Source organism: Salarias fasciatus, chromosome 16, assembly GCF_902148845.1.
Source record: "Salarias fasciatus chromosome 16, fSalaFa1.1, whole genome shotgun sequence".
Lineage (NCBI taxonomy): Eukaryota > Metazoa > Chordata > Actinopteri > Blenniiformes > Blenniidae > Salarias > Salarias fasciatus.
The window spans coordinates 25,577,814-25,603,063 of NC_043760.1; the positions used below are offsets into that span (position 1 = coordinate 25,577,814).

Here is a 25,250-nt window from a genome sequence, read left to right on the forward strand (position 1 = left end):
TTGGTTTCTCGATCATGCTGATTGACTTATTCTCCTTCTGCTGGTTCTTCAGCTGTGTGTTGAGGAGTGTGTGACTCGGGTGACTCTATTGTTTTGTCTGTGTATAAGTCAGATGTTTCAACGTTCTGATCTGAGTTTGCACTATCCCCATGTTCACTGGCATCAACGACTCTTTGTTGATTCATCTCCTCCAGCCTCTTCAGAGTTACGGTGTGTTTCCACCGGACGTGATGCAAATTTTTCGTGTGATGAGATTACATACAAAGTCAATGTAATGACGCGATTGTCGCTCAACCTTGAGCGGCGGGCGTCAGACGGCGAGCGATGACGTGGCGGGCGGCCGGCGGCGAGCGTTTCCAGCGAAAAATCTGCGTGCCCGTCGACTTGCACTGCCAGTCGACCCCGCCCACCGCTCGCCGCCCGAAACCCGCCGCTTCACCGCTCCGCGCTTGTGGCTCGAGTTGAAATAATTGAACTTTTGAAGCGAATTCGCGCCAGGACAACCTATCAGCGTGGAGGTCTTCATGACGTGCTGACGTAGGGCAGCAGGGCTCCGACCACGCAGAACAGTTGGCATGATGCCAAGGCGAGCAGCGATCTCATTTGTTCACAGTTTCTGATGGAAACACAGCGTCAGCCTGAAGTAGCGCTGGAACCGGCCGTTGTCCAGGCACAGACGTTCAATGAACGTTTGTTTGAACGGCTCTTTTAAAGGCCTCAGTATACTCCCTCGCAGTGTTGCCAGATCCTCATGGTAGTTTCCAGCCCAAGCACAGCTGAAAAGCCGCCCATTTTTATGAAAACCAGCCCAATTCGGCCAAACCCATGAGATAGCGCCAAAACATTACACACACAACAGAAAACACTTCCTAAGCATACAAACCTTCATATAGTGACCATAACGAGGATAAACAACTGTATAAGACAATGCAAGTAACACCTGTCTGTTGCCGCAATACAAAAACAATGCATTTCAAAACCAGCACCTGCTCTCTCTCATGTGCACAGCACGGCTCTCACATGCACGCGCGCACACACGCGGACACACACGCACATCCTAATGAAATTATCTTACCTTCATGAAGAATCGGGCTGAAGTTCCATTTCTTCTTTTTTATTACTTTGAACGTTGAACTCGCCAATTAATAGGGAAACCAGTTCTTCCAAAACACCAGCTCTGCTCAGTGTTGCCAACTTAGCGACTTTGTCGCTATATTTAGCGAGTTTTCAGACCCCTCTAGCGAATTTTTTTTAAAAAAAAGTAAGTAACGACAAATTTAGCGACTTTTTAGATATTGCCCCCCCCCCCCACCCCCCCCCCCCCCCCCCCGCTCGACAAATTTCGGCGATACTCGCCGGTCTCTTTCTACCCCCCCCCCTCGCTCAACAACTCTCCGCGACACTACCACGGGGCGTCAGGCTTGCCCAGGGTGCCTGAGAACCCCGCGCCGGCCCTGGGAGTTGGCAACACTGGCTCCGCTCCGCTCCGGGTTCTACACACTTCTCCTCCGCTAGTTAGCTGCTGCGTTCAGTTGACCGGAGCGAGGTGCGGAAAACTGAAACTCGGTCGTTCTGTTCACATGAAGGCAGCAGTGACAGCTGGACTCAGGAGACACTCAGGGGACACGTGAAGGAAGCGTGGACTATTTGCAGAAAGGAACGGCTCTCAGACAGCTGTGAACCGGCTCTCCACCTACATGTTTTCAGCATAGTGTATTCGGCCACGGTGATTATACTTAATCCGTGCAGATCAATATTTTAATGCTCTGATTACATTGGAGACGGTGATACTGATTACTGGTGGACATGGAAGAAAGTTTAATGATTAGCATCTCAAAATAGATGTTTTAATTCGTGCAGATCGATATTTTAATCCTCTGAATTTCAGTCATTTCCTCTAGCAGAGGAGCTGAAGTCTCTTTGGATCCATTGTTTTGGCCTCGCTGTGCTCTCTGCTGATTGGCTTCAGAAAAATTAAACTTATTGGCTGTGTTTTTCAGAGGGCAGAGCTCATTAACATCTTATAAAATGCCGTAAAAAACGCGCGTTTTGCTGGTTTAAAACGCGCATTTTTTTAAAAAAAATGGGCGTTTTTTACGGCGTCTTAAGAATCAGACGCGTTGGATTAGTGGCAAATTGAGAGTCTTTCGGCTTTCCATACACCAGCGATAAAACTCGGACGTCTAGTGCGGCACGGTGTCGTTTGTCGCGCGAATAAAGTCGCGTTAAACGTGTCCGGTGGAAACACACCGTTAGGCACAGTGTTGTCCTTTTCTGCCTGATTAGCAGCTGCTGCATCTGCAGCATTTGGGAACTGAATAGCCACATGAGGGTTTTCACATTTTGATCCTTTGGGAATGTCTTTCTTCTGTTTTTCTTCTTCCAATCTTGACTCTCCATCAGTGTTTTTTTGTAATTTCTGCACTGACTTCATTTCCTTTCTTTGGTTTATCAGGTGTGTTTGAACAGTCTGTTGCCGGTGGAGGTGATGGTTCGGGAGAACGAGGAGGAGTAGCATAGATCTCCTCATCTGAAAGTAGGAAAAATATAAGCATATTAGCATAAACATTGTTCATAACTATAGGCTTCTTACAACTGGTTAGCAGAAATAACTCTTCAAGACGGTCTGTGCTACTCTTAGCTTCACTGTTCCCCCGATCCCTTACCCATAATGTCACAAACTTATAAGAGGAATATTTAGATTAAAGGTGCATATTTAGACATATTTTTTCTTTGAAACTCTGAAGGTTTGGGAGAAAGTGCTGTGGTCCAAACTGAACTTGAGCTATTTGACATTAACTTGACCCGACGTGTTTGGAGGATGAAAAAATCCGAGTATGATCCCAAGAACACCACACTCACCATATCATGCTCCACATCCTTTTTTGTAATAATTTCAGAATCTAAATTTCAAATGAATGTGATCAGATATCCAAACCTTAAAATTAAATAAAACCATTCAATACTATATTGAAAATTGAAAAAAAAAACAAAACTTTCTTATAACACTATCATCTGTTTATCACAGAAGAATGATCAACCCTACAACATCAATAATCCCCTGAGCAGTTCTCTGGTCTCTGACACTTTGTGACAATATCATCGTCCAAAGACAAAAAATTTCTTCCTCAGTGAACATGAACATAAATTCCTCAAGCTTCTTCTTTGTCAAAATGATCCCGAGTCTGTTTTTAATTATTTTTAATGTTTAGAAACTTTTCTCGCAGGCTCCTGGTGTGATGGACAGTGGTAACAGTAACCCAGTGGTGGGCCGTCAGGGCCTGCAAAGCCTTCTCTGCTGGCCTAAAAATTATCTGAATTACAGACTGATGTAAATTATATTTTGTCCATAAATAATTAATAAATGATTCCAAACGGTATGCTCCAGTTCCTTTCATAGTTTTCCCGTGGTTGCGCTGCTTCCAGACATGTTTTTTTCATATTAAATAATTTAACCAATCAGATTTCAGGCATCATCTGTTGCTAGGGTCAAAGAAATCTGCCCGAGGCCTTCGCTATCCGTTCCCGATGGCGCAGTGAAGTAAAGTGAAGCGTCAAACAGACAGCTGCTTCAACCAATCAGATTTCGAGTTGGTGACTCAGTGCCTTCTAGCTTCTAACAACCGCATATCCAGGCCCTCTGATTTACATTCACCAAGAGATACAGTAGGGGGCGGTATGCACCTAAGTTGTTGGTGCCTACCGCAATTATTCCAAAGAAGAAGAAGAAGAAGCCCTGAAGAGAAATAAAACTTATGCCAGAAATACCACAGGGCAAGCTGGACTTTCAGCCCTGGCTTTATGGAACTGAAACTCACGGATAATCTATATGACAGAGCAGTTGAACTCTTTTTGAGGAAGGAAAGGAGGATGTATTTTGTTTTCAAATAATCGGGATTTTGGTGAGTAAAATGTTCCTCTTTTCCTAAATAATATTGCTGTTTTATTAAGTTGTTGATGCTCATTGTATGTGCACAGATATAGTAGGAGAATTGTGCACTTCAGCAAAGGCATTTATTCTGGCTGCGCAAGTATCTATCTGCTGTGCAACAGCTCTTTATGTGCATATCTGCATAATAAGATTTTTTTTGTAGACAAAATAGTTATTGAGAGGTGGATTGGTTCAGGCAGATCTGTTCTGAAGGCCTTAGTGTGAAATGCACGGTCCGCCACTGCAGTAACCTGTAGGCCAGTCCAGTCACATGGGAGACATCAGAGAGCAGATTATACTGAGAGAGAATGAGGGGAACACAAATGACACGACTATCATCCTATTCCATCTTCAATAGAGGACTTTGTATATTTACTTTCTTACTTTTAACATTTAAAAAACATATCACTGCTCACTCCTACGGTTCCAGTACAGAAAGTAGTTATATTGGAAATAATGCTGGCTTGTTCTCACACTGTTCTGACAGCTCAGCTGTTCCTTCCTACTGACAGGATCAACCCCTCCATCACCACTGGCTCCTGCTCTGCTTCTGACACTAAGGCTGAATCCCATTTCACCCCTTAGCCCTTCCCCTTGGCCCTACCCCTTAGCCCTCCCCCTATGAAACGGAGTGCTAAGGGGTAGGGGAGAAAGTCAACCCCTCCGAATTGGGACACCCCTCCGACAATCGCGTACGTCATCAGTAGTCGCCGCTGCCGATGACGTAGGCAGATGCGACAATTATTTGCCGAAGAAGAATGTTTTTCTTACATTTTAAAACTTTATTAATTGACAAAATACTGACATTTATGAACTTCTTTCGTTGCGGACGCCGCCATCTTGCCGATCTTGGAAGGCTTTCTGAGAAATCTGTCATGATCCAGTGGCGGCCGGTGGCGAGGGGCGCTTGTTTTGATCGCCTGGACCGTCAGTAGCGGGCGGGCTTAGTTCACTTCCGCATTGTCGCAATCTCGTTTCCCACCCGCGCATTCCAGGCGGGCAGTGTTGAAGAAACCAGTTTATTGAAAATAATCGTCTATCTGTTGTGTTTGGAATGCGCGGGTGTGGAAACGATCGTTCCCGCCAATGCGGAAGTGAATTAACCCCGCCCGCCAGTCATGGTCGGGGGCTGACAGAACAAGCGCCACTCGCCATCGGCCGCCACTGCATCATACCCCTCCGTTTGGAGTGTGCCTCTCGAGAATCTCTTTTTGGAGGGGTGACTGGCCCTCTTTCTTGGCCCTACCCCTCCGTCATAATGACAATTGGGACACTCCTACCCCTCCACGTGAACGCGCAAAACGAGGGGTAGGGCCAAGGGGAAGGGCTAAGGGGTGAAATGGGATTCAGCCTAAATCACATAATGCTCCAAATTCTCAGCACAAATCTCCCCTTTTCATAGAGCCTTCTAATCAGTTTGGTCAGTTCCATTCATGTAGAGCTGAACATCAAGTATCTCCAGGCCATGTTTCACATGGAGCAGGTCTGCACCGTACTCTTCAGCAGTAATAGATTACTTGAAAGTCAAAGGTTGCACAACACTGCTCAGTGCAAGTAAAGTTTTACTTTCCCAACACTGATCTTCATTATATTCAAAACAATAATATGATCGATCCTGTGATCAGTCCTACCTGCTCCCTCTGGACCGCTGCTTGATCCTGGATCTTGTTCCTGAGGGTGTAAAAAACAAGGTTTTATGCAGCATCTCATCACACTATTGTTTATCATTAACATAATGTTTTAAAATATATTCTGGTTATAAATATGTCTTGAAAAAACATGATATCACTGTACAGCGATCCATACATAAAACACCCCTGTGATAATACATTGTTAGGAGACTCAGCATCACACTGACTGCACAATATTAATATGGACTCCCTGAGTGTGGTCAGGATTCCATCTTGCACCACAATGTCGTGCTTGCTCAAAGGTTCTGACCATAGCGCCACCTGATGGCCGCATAACGTGTGCACCATAAACAGGATGCAGTCAGCCTGAGTGAGCCTGTCAGCCTGAGCTCAGGGCACCAAGAACCTCTCTTTACAGACACTAATCTATTTGACATAGAAGGATAGCAAAAGCCACTCATTAAAAAACAGCCAATTGTGAAACTGCTGGACTCACTAACTGGTGAGTTGTCTGTATTTTCAGAAATTAAAGCCAAATATATGAAATAATTTTCAGTTTTGAATAGCTTTTTGCACATTGGCAACTCTTATTACATGAACACATTTTAATGCACTGAAGCAGAATTTTTATACATTTGAAAACCTAAATACAGACAGACAAATTTTTAGACGACTTTTCAACATTGTGGTTCAAATTGACAAATTCTTTTACACATTGACAACTCTCACATTGGACAGACAGATTGAGATACAGACAGACAACTCTAAATATGCACTGCCAAATAGTTTTACAACAATAATGCCCCCATAAAAAAAAAGCATTACAAGAGAGGTAAACCATAAACAATACTTTCACCGAATACTCAGTACACTGGGAAAAAGGTTCAGCAGATTTTACCACTTGTAAAGTTCTTACCTGACTTGATGTTGTCTTTGTGTTGATGTCAGTGAGGTTACCCTGAAGGAGCCTGAGAGCTGGGCTGGTCACTGAAAGATTTTGCTCACCGTCACTTCTTTTTTTTTCTGAAACACAAATGATTATCTATCATCGGTACCAGAAAGGAGAGATCTCAACTTAAAAAAGTCACAGAAATGGTTTTATTGTCCAAAGTGTCAGGATAGTCAATTAACTCATCTCATAAGTTTATTGACAGACCTTCAACTTGAATAATTGTCTAAGATGTTCAATAGTTATGTGTTTATATATGATTGTAGTTATGTGATTATATTTCAGTCATTGCTCACCTCATAGCTCACTTTTGTAGCTGAAGATGAACATTTGACAAACTCTGAATATAACATTGTCAAATCACAGTCTATGTCATCATTCCAAAATTAAATCTGCCAATAACAAACTATGTCTATAGCTCAGTTTTCGTCATTTCCTCAAAATATTGGATTGAGAGCCTGTTTCTCTGACTCTTGTGGAGTGAACTCATTGTTCTTATATGTGTGCCATGTGTTTACACCCTGACCTCTTAATAGTCACATCACTGCAGTCCTGGTTACTAAATGAAGTTTGTGTCTCTCGATGTTTGAAGCCATGTATTAATGATGATATTTCAGTCATGGCTCACCGAATAGCCTGTCAGTTGTTGGTCTGTCCTTCATACTGTGGCGGCCGTGGGACTAGGGGTCACTGCCCATATTGACTGTGCGCTGGGGGCCGCAAGGCATTATGGGTGGGACCATTTGGACCGTTTCGGGGCCGTTTTGTGTGTTTTATGTGTTCATTTGTGTTTCCTTTTCATTATGGTTGTGTTGTGTTTAGTGTTATCGTGCCGTTGCCGAGTTTTCCTTTACTTTTATTTTCACATATGTTGGACCGTGGACCAGGGGGGTTGCTGGAGGAGTGGCCTGGCCTATGTGCCGGCATTATATTTGTCTCTGTGTGTTGGTGTGTGAATGTTCCTAGTGCTTGTTGTTTTAACAATAACACTCAGTTGAGCAACGGGCAGCAGTCTCCTCTTCTTCTGCCTTCCAGTCGCCACTCAACGCTACAATACTAAAGAATCCTTTTTCAGAATTAACTCATTCACGTTTGTGTTCAGGAATATTCATTGAAATTCAAATAAAGGTTTGTTTCCAACTTGCAACTGCAGCCATCAGAAAGCATCTTGAAACGACGGAGCGTGAGAGTGAGGATCAGTCAAGAGAGTCATCTGATGAAGATCAGGTCTTCTCCAGTTGAGCTTGATGGTTATCTCGCTGGAGCCACAGACGCCATGGAGCTGCTGCTCTCCCTCTCAGACATTAAGAAGCTCTCTCTCAAGCTGAACACTCCTCTGAACCAGGCTTTAGCTGTGCTGGTCTCGCCCTCTGTTGAAAACTGAGCAAAAGGTTTTAAATATGTCTGTTGCTCTCGGCGTATTGGGAAAAGTTGAAACTGTTCTATGCTGATTCAAAAACGTTTGACATTCTTTTAACAAAACAAAATCCTGCTTCACGTCTATATTTGGTTATAAATACATATTGTCTCAGTGTAACTTTTTCTAAACAGTGTTTGTCTGAGAAATGTTCTTTGAATGTAGATAATTTATCAGGTGAAATGAATCAAATATCTGCTATTGATGATGCAATAAAATATCCATTGGTTAAAAAAGTAATTAAGAGTATTTTGTCCTCTTAAAGGGGCTGTATCATGCAAAATTCACTTTTTGTATGTTTTACCCTTGTTATATAGTTATGTACTCACCTAAAACACTCCCAAAGCGTTTTTGTCCTCCGTGCCTGCGTGTTTGAGCTTTCCTCGTTGTTGTGCTGCTCAGAGAGGCAGCCCCTCCCGCACCCGTGAAAACGCTCTGTTTCCCACGTTCAGGTCACACAGTGAAGACGGCTCCCCTGAGCCCCCCTCCCGCACGCCCTCGGCAATCAGCGTTGCTGCTTTTTGTAACTCCAATTACGGAGATAAACTTTAACCATCGTCTGAAAGCAACAATCAAGCAAGAGTCTGAAGGGTCTGCGCTTGGTGAGTTTCTTACAGGAAACGACGTTTTCGCGTGTCTTTGTGTGTAGAGAAGCTCGAGCTAAAGAGCTAAAGCCAGCCAGCGTGTTTGTTTTGAAGTGCTGATTGTCTGAAGTACGCTGTCAGTCAAAGTCCACAGGGGAAGAGGCGGGATTTCAGTGAAATAGAGCGTTTTCTCTTCCAGGTTTCAGAATTAGCCCCAGAAAATCTTTTATTTCACACAAAATGACTTTTCCTTAGCGCCAAAAATAAACTAATACCATGTTAATGCCATTTCTAGGGTTTGGACTCGCTAAAAAAAGCATGATACAGCCCCTTTATGTATTTTTCTAACAGCAGTTCTACGTTTTTATTGAGAACAATTTACTCTTTCCACCTCTGTCTTTGACTGACTGACACAGTATTTTCCTTTTCTAAATGATCAACAGCTGCTGTGTCTGCAACATTTGGGGAGTGAGTAAGCTCATGAGAGAGTGAGTTTTCATGTTTTCACCCTTTGGGAACGCCGCTCGGCTGAGAGGTGTTTTCTTGATGATCTGCAACCTCTGAAACTCTGAAGGTTTGGGAGAAAGTGCTGTAATCCAAACCAAATATGAGCTATTTAAGTATTAACTAGACCCGCCGTGTTTGGAGGATGAATAAATACGAGTATGATCCCAAGAACACCGCACTCACAGTCAAGCATGGAGGTGGAAACATCATGTTTTGGAGCTGTTTTTCCGCAAATGGTTCAGGGCAACTTCACCACATTGAGGGGTCAATGAATGAAACCAAGTCTGGGATGAAAAGCTGGACTCAGGAACAGGGCTGGAGTCGGTCTAATTTCCAGCCCTGGAGTTTCATACCTCAGACCGGCCCACTTTAGATCCACACTTATTGAACTCACGTAATTATATTCTTACATGTGAAACTTACAATAAGGATGTTCTGTAAAGCCTTGTCATGCAGTGTATTTTTCTAAAACATTTCCAATTCACTGCAAGTGAGGGTTGCTTCACACACACACAAATGACACAATTATCATCCTATTCCATCTTCAATAGAGGACTTTGTGTATTTACTCTCTTACTTTAATTAATAAAAAAACATATCACTGCTCACCCTTAGGGTTCCAGTACAGAAAGTGGTATTATTGGAAACAATGCTGGCTTGTTCTCACACTGTTCTGACAGCTCAGCTGCTCCTTCCTACTGACAGGATCAACCCCTCCATCACCACTGGCTCCTGCTCTGCTTCTGACACTAAATCACATAATGCTCCAAAATCTCAGCACAAATCTCCCCTTTTTATAGAGCCTTCTAATCAGTCTGGTCAGTTCCATTAATGTAGAGCTGAACATCAAGTATCTCCAGGCCATGTTTCACATGGAGCAGGTCTGCATCGTACTCTTCATCAGTAATATATTACTTGAAAGTCAAAGGTTGCACAACACTGGCCAGTGCAAGCAGTATTTTACTTTCCCAACACTGATCTTCATCATATTCAAATCAATAACATGATCGATCCTGTGATCAGTCCTACCTGCCCCCTCTGCACCGCTGCTTGATGCTGCACCTTCTTTCCCAGGGTCTAAAAAACAAGGTTTTCCAGTTATGCAGCATCTCATCACACTATTGTTTATCATTAACATAATGTTTCAGATATATTCTGGTTATAAATATGTCTTGAAAAAACATGATATCACTGGACAGCGACCCACACATAACACACACCTGTGATAATATATTGCTAGAAGGCTCAGCTTCACCTCACGATTTATACAAACTGCAGAATATTAATATGGACTCCCTGAGTGTGGTCAGGATTCCTTCCTGTACCAAAATGTCATGTTTGCTCAAAGATTCTGACCATAGCGCCACCTGATGGCTGCAGAAGGTGTGCACCATAAGCATGACGCAGTCAGCCTGAGTGAGCCTGTCAGCCTGAGCTCAGGGCACCAAGAACCTCTCTTTACAGATACTCGTCTGTTTGATGGTAGAAGTGAAGCAAAAGCCACATGTTAAAAAATAATTTTTACATACTTTGAAACCTAACTACAGACAGACAACATTTTAAACAACTTTTGAAGATTAGGGTTCACATAACAAATTCTTTCACACATTGACAGCTCTCACTTTCACTCTCACCAATTCAGATGCAGACAGACAACGCTAAACACACACTGATAAATAGTTTTGCAACAATAATACATTTGAAAGCATAATTACAGACAGACAACTTTTAAAGATTGACAAATTATTTTACACATTGACAACTCTCACACTGGACAGACAGATTGAGATACAGACAGACAACTTTAAATATGCACTGCCAAATAGTTTTACAACAATAATGCCCCCCAAAAAAGCATTACAAGAGAGGTAAACCATAAACAATACTGTCACAGAATACTCAGTACACTGAGAAAAAAGATTCAGCGACTTTACCACTTGTAATGTTCTTACCTGACTCTTTGTTGTTAATCTTTCCTTTATCAGGGTCACCTTTGTTTTCTTCTGAAACACAAATCATCATCTACCATCGGTACCAGAAAGGAGAGATCTCAACTTAAAAAAGTCACAGAAATGGTTTTATTGCCCAAATTGTTTGGATGGTCAATTGATTTATCTCATCAGTTTATTGACAGACCTTCTAATTGTCTGAGATATTAATAGTTATGTGTTCATTTATAAGTTAGGAAAACACCACAATTTCCCAGTCAGAAATTAATAAAGTGATGCTTTTTTTGAACTGCAGCCTCTGATTCCTGGACTGAGGAAGTGTGGCTGTCTGTGTTGTCTCTGAACTGTGTGCTGCTTTTTCTTTCTGTTGTGTTCAGGACTCGGGGAGGCTGTGTGCTTAATAATACCGTCTGACGGGTTTTTCTCCTCCAAGCTCGACTCTCCAGCAGGGTTTTGTGGAAGTTCTCCACTGACTTGATCCAAGTTGTTTTCTTTGTTCTGTTTATCGATGCCACCCTCTTGAGATGTGACTGAAAAGTTAAATTTCAATGGAGACAAAGCTTTAGCAAGACCAGGAGGTTTAGCAGGAGTGGAATTCTCATGCTTATCTGAAAGTAGGAAAAACATATGTATATTAGCTTTTCTTGACGATCTGCAACCTCTGATTCCCGTTTACTAAGGAAGTCTGTCTGTCTGACTGTTGGCTCTGAACTGTGTGCTGCTTTTTCTTTCTGTTTGTGTTCAGGACTCGTGGAGGCTGTGTGCTTAATAATACCGTTCGACTGGTTTTTGTCCTCCGAGCTTGACTCTCCAGATGTGTTTGGTGAAGGTTCTCCAGTGGCTGGAGTAGGAGAATTGCTCTCTTTGTCTGAAACAGTGGTGGGAAAAATATAAGCATATTAGCACGAACATTGCTTCTAACTGGAAGCTTCTTATAACTGGTTAGCAGAAATAACTCTTCATGACAGTCTGCGTTCTGACCTGAGTTTGCACTATCAACATGTTCACTGGCATCAGCGTCTCTTTGTTCATTTTGTTTTTCACCTTCATCTCCTCCAGTCGCATCAGAGTTATTCTCAGACTGACTGCTGCGCCTGGAACTGACTTTGTCTTGTTTGTCAGTTTCATCAGTAGAGATACCAGCTGATTTTAAAGAGTCATGGCTTCCTTGTCTTGAGCTTCGTTGACTCTCAGGCTGCTGATTTTCTTCTTGATCGTCTTTAGTATTTTTGTTCTCTTCTTGTTTGCTGTTCTCTGGGTCGGGTTCATTTTCTATCTGTCCTGAAGTTTGCGTCTCTGTTGGAGAGTCTCCGACTCCATCAGCAGCCAGACTCATCTCTGAGTCTTTGGCGTCTCCAGGTGTTGGATTTACAGGGACCTGGTCCTCTTGTTGACCAGCAGGTTCCTCTTTTGTGTCACTTGCCTCGTTGTCGCTGGTTGACTGACTGTTAGACACAATGTTGTCCTTTTCTGCCTGATTAGCAGCTGCTGTATCTGCAACAATTGGGATATCAATACCTATATGAGGGATTTCAGGTTTTGACCCTTGGAGAACCTCCGTCTGATGTTTTCCTTCCTCCAAGCTCGACTCTCCAGTGGTGTGTTGTGGAGGTTTTCCAGTGATTTGATCCAAGTTGTTGTCTTCCTTGTGTTTATCAATGCCACCCTCATCAGGTGTGTTTGAAGGGTCCGGTGCAGGTGGAGACAGTGGTGTGGGAGTATGAGGTGGTTTACCAGAAGGAGAATTGATGCCTTTATCTGAAACGGTGGTGGGAAAAATAAAAGCATATTAGCATAAACATTATCACTCTAAGCTTCTTATAACTGGTTAGCAGAAATAACTCTTCATGACGGTCTGTGCTGCTCTGAGCTTCACTCTTCCCGCTCTTCCCCCGTCCCCAAGTTTAAAATTATAGATTTAATCACAAATAGATAAGATATGTGAGTAATGTGACACACACACACACACACACACACACACACACACACACACACACACACACACACACACACACACACACACACACACACACACACACACACAAACAATGAATAGAATATTGCAGATTTAACTTAATTATCTGCTGATGTCAACTGTTTTATTACTTAATGGAAGGATAAAAAATTGGGCTTAAAAAAATTAGGCTTAACCTCTTACATAGGTGTTAAATAGACCGGCCTTCCCTGCAGCATCACATCTTTCAAACATTGGATGGTTCAAATTCCACATCTCTCAGTGTTTTTCAATATGACACTATAAACAATTAAAATGCATGCACTACTTAAGTTAAAAGACAGAATAAATCATTTTGTGCAGTAAACTGAAAATTTTGTGTGTTGATTACATGTTCACAAGTTATACAGTTAATCACAATTAATTATGGTCAGATTTGTGTATAGAGGATTTATCTTTGTTATCTTGTGATGTTGATTGTTTCATGCAAAAAAAATGTATTATTATCTTTTGTCCTTTCAAAATTTTCTGTTTTCTTCATATTCGCTGTAAAAAGTGACACAACAGAAAAAGTTTTGTCCACAGAATTATAAAAAAATATCAATTATATTTCGTGAATCTACAGTTTGTTTTTCCAAATGCTGTTATAAAATTATTTCACATTCTGCTAAAAAAAAAAAGTATTACAAGAGAGATAAATCATAAAGAATTATTTCACAGAACACAGTGCACTGACAATAAAGGTTCAGCAAACTTTACCACTTGTGACGTTCTTACCTGGCTCTGTGTCGTCATCCTCTTGAGCACAGTCTGGGGATTGCAGAGGAGACGGAGAGGTGGAAAGTCCACCATTTAAAGTTCTTTGCTCAGGGTCACTTCTGTTTTCCTCTGAAACACAAATCATCATCTACCATCGGTACCAGAAAGGAGAGATCTCAACTTAAAAAAGTCACAGAAATGGTTTTATTGCCCAAATTGTTTGGATGGTCAATTGATTTATCTCATCAGTTTATTGACAGACCTTCTAATTGTCTGAGATATTAATAGTTATGTGTTCATTTATAAGTTAGGAAAACACCACAATTTCCCAGTCAGAAATTAATAAAGTGATGCTTTTTTTGAACTGCAACCTCTGATTCCTGGACTGAGGAAAGTGTGTCTGTCTGTCTGTTGTCTCTGAACTGTGAGCTGCTTTTTCTTTCCGTTTGTGTTCAGGACTCGGGGAGGCTGTGTGCTTAATAATACCGTCTGACGGGTTTTTCTCCTCCAAGCTTGACTCTCCAGCAGGGTTTTGTGGAAGTTCTCCACTGACTTGATCCAAGTTGTTTTCTTTGTTCTGTTTATCGATGCCACCCTCTTGAGATGTGACTGAAAAGTTAAATTTCAATGGAGACAAAGCTTTAGCAAGACCAGGAGGTTTAGCAGGAGTGGAATTCTCATGCTCATCTGAAAGTGGGAAAAATATATGTATATCAGCATAAAAGGTGCTTGTAACTGTCAACCAGTATATAGACGCTGTGAGTCTTTCCAAATCAAGTCCAACCGACTGAATTCACCACAGCTGGACTCCAGTGAAGCTGGAGAAACTTCTCAAAGATGATCAGTGGAAACTGGAGGCAACTGAGCTCAAAGCTGTGAAAACTTTAGTACTTGTGATTTCTTAATTTTTGTTGCTCATCTAACACATTTGGAAAGAAAACTTCTTAATCTTGTCATCACATGTGTAAAATTTTGAGGAAAACAGAATCAGATCCATTCTGAATTAAGGCTGTGACGTAAGAAAATTTAGAAAAAGACGAACACTGTGGATAGTTTTCAGACGCACTGCAGTCTGAGGAAAACAAGCAGAATCTACGAGCCTTTAGGATAAAAAATACACAATATTGGATTTTATACTGTTATAGATAGATTAGATTAGATAGACAGACAAACAGATAGACAGACACACACATACTGTACATATGACACACACTAATTTAACTTTATTACCTGGTAATGTTTAAAATTAAATAATTATTACCCATCATCTGTTGAAAATTTTGTGTTGTTTTCTTCACATCAACTGCAAGAAGACACAAAACAGTAAACAGAAGCTTCACACAGTGCAACAAAAATGATTATATTTAGTGAATATCTTTTTTTTTTTTTTAAATCTGGTTGTCCTGAAATTATTTCACAGTCAATGAAAAAAATCATTACAAAAAGAGGTAAATCTTAAATAATATCTTCACAGAATACTCAGTACACTGAGAAAAAAGATTCAGACTTTACCATTTGCATAGTTCTTACCTGACTCTGTGTCGTCGTTCTCTTCAGCAAAGCCTGCTGGTTGTGGAGGAGACTGAGAGGTGGGCTGTGTATTCAGTAAAGGATTTTGTTCAGGGTCACTTCTGTTTTGCTCTGAAACACAAATCATCATCTGTCATCAGTGTCAGAAAGGAGATCTCAACTTAAACAAGTCACAGAAATGGTTTTACTCTCTAAAGTGTTGGGATAGTCAACTGACTCATCTCATCAGTTTATTGACAGACCTTCACCTTTAATAATTGTCTGAAATGTTTAAAAGTTACATGTTAATTTATAAGTTAGGAAAACACCAAGTGTTCAAACCCTTTGTGGGAACTGTTTCTGAAACAAGCTTGATGTGGCTGTCTGTCACAAAATCAGAAATACTTTTGAGTTTGTTATTATTAACACCTCTGAGATCAATCCATAAATTGTCATCCTCTCCAATTTAAAACATCTTTGTCGCTGAGTATGAACTTTTGACAACCTGAACATAATAATTGTTGTCAAAGCACAGTTTGGTCATCATGGCGAAACTAAATCACACACACACACACACACACACACACACACACACACACACACACACACACACACACACACACACACACACACACACACACACACACACACACACACAGCTGCTCCAGGAATCAGTTTCCTGCATTCCAACTTCTGTAGCAGCTCGGGTAACACCAAAGAGCTGTCAAAACATGTCAGACTGTGGATCTGCACATGGATGGAATGGGATACAGAACCATCAGCTGACGGCTTGGTAAAAAGGCGACTATTGGCAACATCAGTCAAAAGTGGAAGACAGAAAATGACCAGCGACTGTCCTCGGTATGGAGCTCCATGCAAGATGTCGCCTCATGGAGTGAGGAGGACGATGAGAAAAGAGAGAAAGCAGCCTGAAACTGAACGGCAGGAGCTTGATCAAGATCTGGAGGAAATCAGGACCTCCGTCACCAAGAAACCAGTTGGTGACACACTGCGCTGTAATGGACTGAAATCCTGCAGAGTCTGTGAGGTTCAAATGAAAGATTCGTGAACAGGTCCGCCATCAGGTTGACACTTAATCTCTAAATAACTCAGAGAAGGTGTGGGAGAAAGTGCTGTGATCTAAACCAAATTTGACTGATTTGACATTAACTTGACCCGCCGTGTTTGGAGGAAGAAAAATACCAGTATGATCCCAAGAACACCAGACTCACAGTCAAGCATGGAGGTGGAAACATCATGTTTTGGGGCTGTTTTTCTGCAAAGGGTTCAGGGTAACTTCACCACATTAAGGGGTCAATGAACAAAACCAAGTCTGGGATGAAAACCTGGACTCAGGAACAGGGCTGGAGGAGTGGGTCGACTTTCCAGCCCTGGAGTTTCATACCTCAGACCGGCCCACTTTAGATCCACACTTATTGAACTCATGTAATTATATTCTTACATGTGAAACTTACAATAACAATGTTCTGTAAAGCCTTGTCATGCAGTGTATTTTTCTAAAACATTTCAAATTTATTGCAAGTGAGGGTTGCTTCACAATGGAAATTTATTTCAACACAAGTGCACCAACATATTATGATACACATCCTTTTGGTAATAATTTCAGAATCTATATTTCAAATGAATGTGATCAAATATCCAAACCTTAAAAATGAAATAAAACCATTAAACACAAAATTGAAATTTGGTGAAAAAAAGTACTCTCTTATAACACTATCATCTGTTTTTCACAGAAGAATGATCAACCCTAAAACATCAATAATCTCCTGAGCAGTGCTCTGGTCTCTGACACTTTGTGACAATATCATCGTCCAAAGACAAAGGATTTCTTTCTCAGTGAACATGAACATAAATTCCTCAAGTTTCTTCTGGGTCAAAATGCTCCTGAGTCTGTTTTTAATGAATTTTACTGTTTAGAAACTTTTCTCCCAGGCTACTGGTGTGATGGACAGTGGTAACAGTAACCTGTAGGCCAGTCCAGTCACATGGGAGACATCAGTGAGCAGATTATACTGAGAGAGAATGAGGGGAACACAAATGACACAACTATCATCCTATTACATCTTCAATAGAGGACTTTGTGTTTTTACTCTCTTACTTTAATTAATTGTAAACATATCACTGCTCACTCCTACGGTTCCAGTATAGAAAGTGGTATTATTGGAAATAATGCTGGCTTGTTCTCACACTGTTCTGACAGCTCAGCTGTTCCTTCCTACTGACAGGATCAACCCCTCCATCACCACTGGCTCCTGCTCTGCTTCTGACACTAAATCACATAATGCTCCAAAATCTCAGCACAAATCTCCCCTTTTTATAGAGCCTTCTAATCAGTTTGGTCAGTTCCATTAATGTAGAGCTGAACATCAAGTATCTCCAGGCCATGTTTCACATGGAGCAGGTCTGCACCGTACTATTCAGCAGTAATAGATTACTTGAAAGTCAATGGTTGCACAACACTGGCCTGTGCAAGTAAAGTTTTACTTTCCCAACACTGATCTTCATTATAATCAAAACAATAATATGATCAATCCTGTGATCAGTCCTCCCTGCCCCATCTGAACCGCTGCTTGGTGCTGGATCTGGTTTCCCAGGGCCTGAAAAACAAGGTTTTCCAGTTATGTAGCATCTCATCACACTTTTGTTTATCATTTACATAATGTTTTAAAATATATTCTGGTTATAAATATGTCTTGAAAAAACATGATATCACTGCACAGCGACCTATACATAACACACCCCTGTGATAATATATTGCTCGAAGGCTCAGCATCACCTCATGATTTATTCAAAATGCAGAATATTCATATGGACTCCCTGAGTGTGGTCAGGATTCCTTCCTGCACCAAAATGTCATGTATGCTCAAAGATTCTGACCATAGCACCACCTGATGGCTGCAGATGGCTTCCTACTGACAGGATCAACCCCCCCATCACCACTGGCTCCTGCTCTGCTTCTGACACTAAATCACATAGTGATCTAAATTCGAACGAGAGGGTGAACGAGAGGGTTGCATCCCTGCGCCTTCGGGTCGGGGATAGGTGCCTCACTGTTGTCTCGGCTTACGGCCCGAACAGCAGTGCAGAGTACCCGGCCTTCTTGGAGTCCCTGGGAGGGGTGCTGGACAGTGCTCCGACTGGGGACTCCATTGTTCTACTGGGGGACTTCAACGCCCACGTGGGCAGCGACAGTGAGACCTGGAAGGGGGTGATTGGATCGCACGGCCTCCCCGATCTGAACCCGAGTGGTGTTCTGTTATTGGACTTCTGTGCTAGTCACAGTTTGTCCATAACGAACACCATGTTCGAGCACAGGGGTGTCCATAAGTGCACTTGGCACCAGGACACCCTAGGTCGGAGGTCAATGATCGACTTTGTTGTCGTGTCATCTGACCTCCGGCCGCGTGTTTTGGACACTCGGGTGAAGAGAGGGGCAGAGCTGTCGACCGATCACCACCTGGTGGTGAGTTGGATTCGCTGGCGGAGGAGGAAACCGGACAGACTTGGCAGACCCAAACGTGTTGTGAGGGTCTGCTGGGAATGTCTGGCTGAGCCCTCTGTCAGCATGGCTTTCAACTCCCACCTCCGGGAGAGCTTCTCTCATGTCCCGAGGGAGGCTGGGGACATTGAGTCCGAGTGGACCATGTTCTCCACCTCCATTGTCGAAGCAGCTGCTCGGAGCTGTGGTCGTAAGGTCTCCGGTGCCTGTCGTGGCGGCAACCCCCGAACCCGGTGGTGGACACCGGAAGTAAGGGCTGCCGTCAAGCTGAAGAAGGAGTCCTTTCGAGCCTTGCTGGCTCATGGGACTCCCAAAGCAGCTGACGGGTACCGGCAGGCCAAGCGAACTGCAGCCCGAGCAGTTGTGGAGGCATAAACTCGGGTCTGGGAGGAGTTCGGGGAGGCCATGGAGGAGGACTACCGGTCGGCCTCGAAGAAATTCTGGCAAACCGTCCGGCGCCTCAGGAGGGGAAAGCAGGTCTCCGCCAACACTGTTTACAGTGGAGGTGGGGAGCTGCTGACCTCAACTGGGGATATTGTTGGACGGTGGAAGGAATACTTTGAGGACCTCCTCAATCCCGTCGCCACGTCTTCCGTGGAGGAAGCAGAGGCTGAGGTCTCAGAGGTGGACTCGTCCATCACCCAAGCTGAAGTCACTGAGGTGGTTGGCAAGCTCCTCGGTGGCAAGGCACCGGGGGTGGACGAGATTCGGCCTGAGTACCTTAAGTCTCTGGATGTGCAGGGACTGTCTTGGTTGACACGTCTCTGCAACATCGCGTGGCGGTCGGGGACGGTGCCTTTGGATTGGCAGACCGGGGTGGTGGTCCCCCTGTTTAAAAAGGGGGACCGGAGGGTGTGCTCCAACTATAGCGGGATTACACTCCTCAGCCTCCCCGGGAAAGTCTATTCCATGGTACTGGAGAGGAGGATCCGACCGATAGTCGAACCTCGGACCCAGGAGGAACAATGCGGTTTTCGTCCTGGTGGTGGAACAGTGGACCAGCTCTATACCCTCCATAGGGTGCTCGAGGGTTCGTGGGAGTTTGCCCAACCAGTCCAGATGTGTTTTGTGGATTTGGAGAAGGCATTCGACCGTGCCCCTCGTGGTGTCTTGTGGGGGGTGCTCCGGGAATACGGAGTCCGGGGCCCCTTGTTAAGGGCCGTCCGGTCTTTGTATGACCGGAGTAGGAGTCTGGTCCGCATTGCCGGCAGTAAGTCGGACCTGTTCCCGGTGCATGTTGGACTCCGGCAGGGCTGCCCTTTGTCACCGGTTCTGTTCATAATCTTCATGGACAGAATTTCTAGGTGCAGCCAGGGGCCGGAGGGGGTCCGGTTCGGGAACCACAGGATTTCATCTCTGCTTTTTGCAGATGATGTTGTCCTGTTGGCTTCATCGAACCCGGACCTACAGCATGCACTGGGGCGGTTCGCAGCCGAGTGTGAAGCGGCAGGGATGAGGATCAGCACCTCCAAATCCGAGGCCATGGTCCTCGACCGGAGGAAGGTGGCTTGCCCCCTCCAGGTTGGTGGAGAGACCCTAGCCCAAGTGGAGGAGTTCAAGTATCTCGGGGTCTTGTTCACGAGTGGGGGACGGATGGAGCGTGAGATTGACAGGCGGATCGGTGCAGCGGCTGCAGTGATGCAGTCGTTGTATCGGTCCGTCGTGGTGAAGAAGGAGCTGAGCTGAAAGGCGAAGCTCTCGATTTACCGGTCAATCTACGTTCCCACCCTCACCTATGGTCATGAGCTTTGGGTCATGACTGAAAGGACAAGATCCCAGATACAAGCGGCCGAAATGAGATTCCTCCGTAGGGTGGCTGGGCGCTCCCTTAGAGATAGGGTGAGGAGCTCAGTCACCAGGGAGGAGCTCGGAGTAGAGCCGCTACTCCTCCACATCGAGAGGAACCAGCTGAGGTGGCTCAGACATCTGTTTAGGATGCCTCCTGGACGCCTCCCTAGGGAGGTGTTCTGGGCATGTCCCACTGGGAGGAGACCCCGGGGAAGACCCAGGACACGCTGGAGAGACTATGTCTCTCGGCTGGCCTGGGAACGCCTTGGGATCCTCCCAGAGGAGCTGGAGGAAGTGTCTGGGGACAGGGAAGTTTGGGCATCCCTGCTGAGACTGCTGCCCCCGCGACCCGGCCCCGGATAAGCGGTAGAAAATGGATGGATGGATGGATGGATCTAAATTCTCAGCACAAATCTCCCCTTTTTATAGAGCCTTCTAATCAGTTTGATCATTTCCATTAAAGGGGATGTTGATCGGCTGGTTTTGCTCATTCGTATTTAATTTCTAGCCCCCCTTAGAGGACCTATACACGATAACCGGCACTGAAAGCTTCTTAGATCTGTGTCTTTTACTGCGCCGCTTCGTTGTATTTCCTCCTTCCACCGAAAATGCTCTGTTCAGTTGACTCCATCCGAGTCTCATCCATGTGCACGGGGGTGGGGGATTCAAGCGTTTCCAAGAGTTACCGAGCGCCGGGGCGGGGCATGCCGCTCACACGGAGCATCGAAGCGGAGCTCCACGGTGCACAACTGCTAATTAGCCGCAAACTCGGTGCTATTTTTTTTTTTTTTTTTTCCCCTTTCCGTTGTCCGGGCGCTGCAGAATTTAGCGCGGCCAAGGCACCCGGACTGAAAAGGTCTGCCGGAAACCCTGGACATGCTGCACTATGTTTTCGTTTCAACTTGTAGTGATCACACACTTTGAGTCCCAAAACGCTCACTATTATTATTTTTATGGTAGACAACATTCACCAGCTTGCCCCATGTGGCAGATAACCCTATTTACTCGCCAAACAGAAAATTCATCTGCCGTCGGCGACTGTTAATTTCGGATGTTGGTGGTAATTCTAACATTTTTGCGCTATTCCCCTATCAGCTGATGATTTCTTTGAGCACCCAACCTTACCATCTAAAATAACTTTTATAGCTAACACAAAATAAACACAGGACACTGAAAAGTTCTAACTCACCGCTTGTAAAACAGTGCTGTGCAAAATGCCGTTGGCAGACAAAGATTGAAGTATTTGTGTTCTTCTGACCCGGAAAAAGAAATAATTTCCACCGCTGCCTGGCGGTTTCGTCCTCAGAAAAGCCAAATAAAACTGCCTTTCCAGGACATCCAAATAAACATTTTCTGGGAGCCATGTTCTCTGGATCTAACACCAACACAAGAACACCACGCACAGAGTAGCCTGGGCGAGTCTCAGCATGACCATAATATAAGGAAGCCTGGATCACATCTACGTCACAACGGTCCCGGCTTGAAAAAAACTCAATGAAACAGAGCGTTCACAGCCAGTCAGAACATTTTTCAGGGCTTGCGGGCAAAGACATGAACCGCATTACTTGACACTGGCATCGTTTCACATTGGTATCAGACTATTTAATAGTGTTTACAGGTTTAAAAAAGAGGTCCACTGATCAACGTCCCCTTTAATGTAGAGCTGAACATCAAGTATCCCCAGGCCATGTTTCACATGGAGCAGGTCTGCACCGTACTCTTCATCAGTAATATATTACTTGAAAGTCAATGGTTGCAAAACACTGAAACTCGAGGGAAAGAAAAATGTCATGAGGCACGTTTACATGGACCAGGTATAAGGTGATTATACGTGGAGCGGATTGTAAAATGTGTCATGTAAATGACTGAGTGGATCAGCTTCACTCGGAGCGGATTGTATTTTGGAGCCCATTGTAAGAGGTGGTCTATACCGATCGACAATCCGCTCTGTGTCCCTTATAAACGAGTCTGACAGTGGAGCGGATTAAACTGGGGGAGTACTTGTCCCGCGCATGCGTTCCCTCATACGTAGTGACGTGTGACGTGCCAGTAAACAGGAAGCATTGGAGAGGCGAGATGGAACCAAATCGCGCAAGAGCAAGAGCTCCATAGCAGAATACAAGCGATCGCTGGCTGGTGTTATGGATTAACTGGTTCCCGTGTTAACGAATGATGGCGGAGGTCTGTGTAAACACATGCTGATTACAGCAGTTGTTAAAGTAAGAATCACAAAAGACTTTAAACGTATACACTCACTGTAACTGTCGATAACCGACGTTCACCAGAATGGCCACATGTTTCAGTCATTATTGGTCACAAGTTAACACGGGCACCAGTTAATTTGAAACATCGGCATGCGGCACAGAGCTCACACCGAGACGTGCAGCTCGGCGCAGCGGTGCTGCAGCCAGGGGAGCAGCCGCTCCTTCAGATCATGGAGATTTTGGGACATTATTTGAGCAGATATCAGCAGATAAAAACACTCTGCTCGGCGCTGAGGACTGCTGCTGCGGAGCTAAAGACCTGCAAGTTCCTTGTGAGAATTTGTGCGCATGTCACAGGATGCTGTACAATCCGCTTCACCCAGGGTCCTTGTAAACAAGGATTCATCGTGGATCCCTTTGTATGCCGTAACATGAACACACTCGCGTTGAATACGATTGTTTACAATCGGATTAAAAAAACACCCATGTAAACTCGGCCATGTATGCTCAAAGATTCTGACCATAGCGCCACCTGATGGCTGCAGAAGGTGTGCACCATGAACATGACAAAGTCAGCCTGAGTGAGCCTGTTAGCCTGAGCTCAGGGCACCAAGGAACCTCTCTTGACAGATACTAATCTGTTTGATGGTATCAGTGCAGAAAAAGCCACGTGTTAAAAGAAAAAACAGCCAATTGTGAAACTGCTGGACTCCTAACTGGTGAGTTGTCTGTATTTTCATGACTTGAAGCTGAATATGAACATTTTTCAACTTTGAATAGATCTCAGAACAGATCTCAATTTACAGTAAAAAGTCACAGAAATTGTTTTACACTTCTCGTCTGAGAAACATTCTTTGAACGTAGACATTTTATCAGGTGAACTGAAAAAAATATCTGATATTGATGACAAAATAAAACATCCACTGGTTAAAAAGTAATTTAGAGTACGTTGTCCTCTTCAATATTTTACTAACAGCAGTTCTTCCACCTTATAATTGAGAACAATGTACTCTTGCCACCTCTGTCTTTGACTGACTGACACAGTATTTTTCTGTTTTGCCTGGGATACATTATAACTGTGCAAATCCTGGAGCTGATGCCGGCTGCGGCGCAACGATTTGCACAGTTTTATAATTATAATGCAGGCGACTGGTTTAATCAAACGCCGCCTAGTCAGATGATCTGGTCATGTCCGCGGCTGCAGCGCCGATCATAGCAGATCTCGGTCCAGTTATCATCTCTCTCCCACAGATCACAGCCTCCCAGTGGAGCACAAGTCCAAATTATTATAAAAAAGAAGAGAAAAAAGGAAAGAAAAAAAACGCGAGGGAAAAGGAAACTTCAAAACCCCCGAAAAAAAAACCGAGCGTGCACAATCACCCAACGTTTCGACCTTACAAGGTTTTCCTCAGGCACAATGCACGCTACATGGAAATAAAATACCGCATTTTTAATTTATCAGGTCCGATTGGCTTCTCTGACAAGGATCCTGTCGTCTCGGTGGAGCACGGAGCAGAATGAAGGACCAATGAGGACCCCCCCATCAGCACGAGGACGAATAATGACGGACAATGCTCTGGCTGAACTCGGATTTGAAAAAAATGCATTATCCGTAACGAGTACTCGTTTAAAACGAGTATTCGGCTCATCCCTACAAATGACACAACTATCATCCTATTCCATCTTCAATAGAGGACTTTGTGTATTTACTCTCTTACTTTTAACAATTAAAAAACATATCACTGCTCACTCCTACAGTTCGAGAATAGAAAGCGGTATTATTGGAAACTAGAAATTGGCACTCAGAGAGCGCAGACCTCCGCCACAGCTCAAATCAGTCACCAACAACCATAAGAACACCATATATAATCACACAACATTGTGATGGGGGTGTGATCGGAGCGGAGCGCTGCAGCGTGCGGTGCCTCTCTCTGTCGTCCTGTCGCCCTCTCTCCCTATGTGTGTGTGTGTGTGTGTGTGTGTGTTCATCTGAAAAGGAAAACCGAAAAGCAACATAATTTATGTTATTTTACTTCATTTTAATTTGAAAATTTACCGGATTCTCTCGTGTTTTCCGTTCCCGACCTCCTGTGTGCTGCGATCTGCTCTGTCCAGCTTTACAACTGGCGGTGCACGGCGCGCAAGGCTCGCGGAGAAAATAGAGAGCAGCAGAGCGGCTGCGGTCCACGGCGCGAGCCGCTACGCACGCAGCGGTCCCCCGCGCCTCCTGTAACCGTCAGATAGCTTAACAGGGGCGCCGATCCATAGATATCTTATAGAACACTAGATGCCTTATGGCAGAGTCCACGACGTCCGCAGAGGTCGGCCATCTTTGTACGGGAAAGCTGTAGAGTTTCTGTAGAACGCAATGTAAGGTTGGTGATCTGTGCAGACTTTTATACTCTTATTTCACTCAATTTTTTTAATGGAACATCTTAAAGCACTATAAGGCAATTGCTGTTGTGACTCTGAGTTATATAAAAATTGATTGATCAAGAGATTCACTCAGTTGCCTTCTATTCGTTCACCTAATTATATTGTGACTGTA

General features: G+C 44.0%; 1 protein-coding gene across 6 annotated transcripts in view; it reads right to left on the reverse strand.

Annotated features, from left to right (window-relative positions):
* Positions 1-1,978: 1,978 nt before the first annotated feature.
* Positions 1,979-25,250, reverse strand: part of LOC115403714 (protein piccolo-like) — a 52,995-nt gene continuing 29,723 nt past the window's right edge. For 3 of the 6 annotated variants that reach the window (XM_030112700.1, XM_030112702.1, XM_030112696.1), the window contains 12 exons: positions 15,212-15,322; positions 14,943-14,984; positions 14,168-14,290; positions 13,700-13,810; positions 11,950-12,726; positions 11,744-11,836; positions 11,376-11,576; positions 10,972-11,022; positions 10,049-10,096; positions 6,479-6,585; positions 5,563-5,602; positions 1,979-2,530 (listed from right to left, as the gene is read on the reverse strand). In XM_030112700.1, the coding sequence (XP_029968560.1) occupies positions 2,400-2,530; positions 5,563-5,602; positions 6,479-6,585; positions 10,049-10,096; positions 10,972-11,022; positions 11,376-11,576; positions 11,744-11,836; positions 11,950-12,726; positions 13,700-13,810; positions 14,168-14,290; positions 14,943-14,984; positions 15,212-15,322 (1,835 nt within the window). In that variant the 3' untranslated portion in view covers positions 1,979-2,399. The remainder of the gene's footprint in view (positions 2,531-5,562; positions 5,603-6,478; positions 6,586-10,048; positions 10,097-10,971; positions 11,023-11,375; positions 11,577-11,743; positions 11,837-11,949; positions 12,727-13,699; positions 13,811-14,167; positions 14,291-14,942; positions 14,985-15,211; positions 15,323-25,250) is intronic. The other 3 variants (XM_030112699.1, XM_030112698.1, XM_030112701.1) reach the window with 3 other exon arrangements.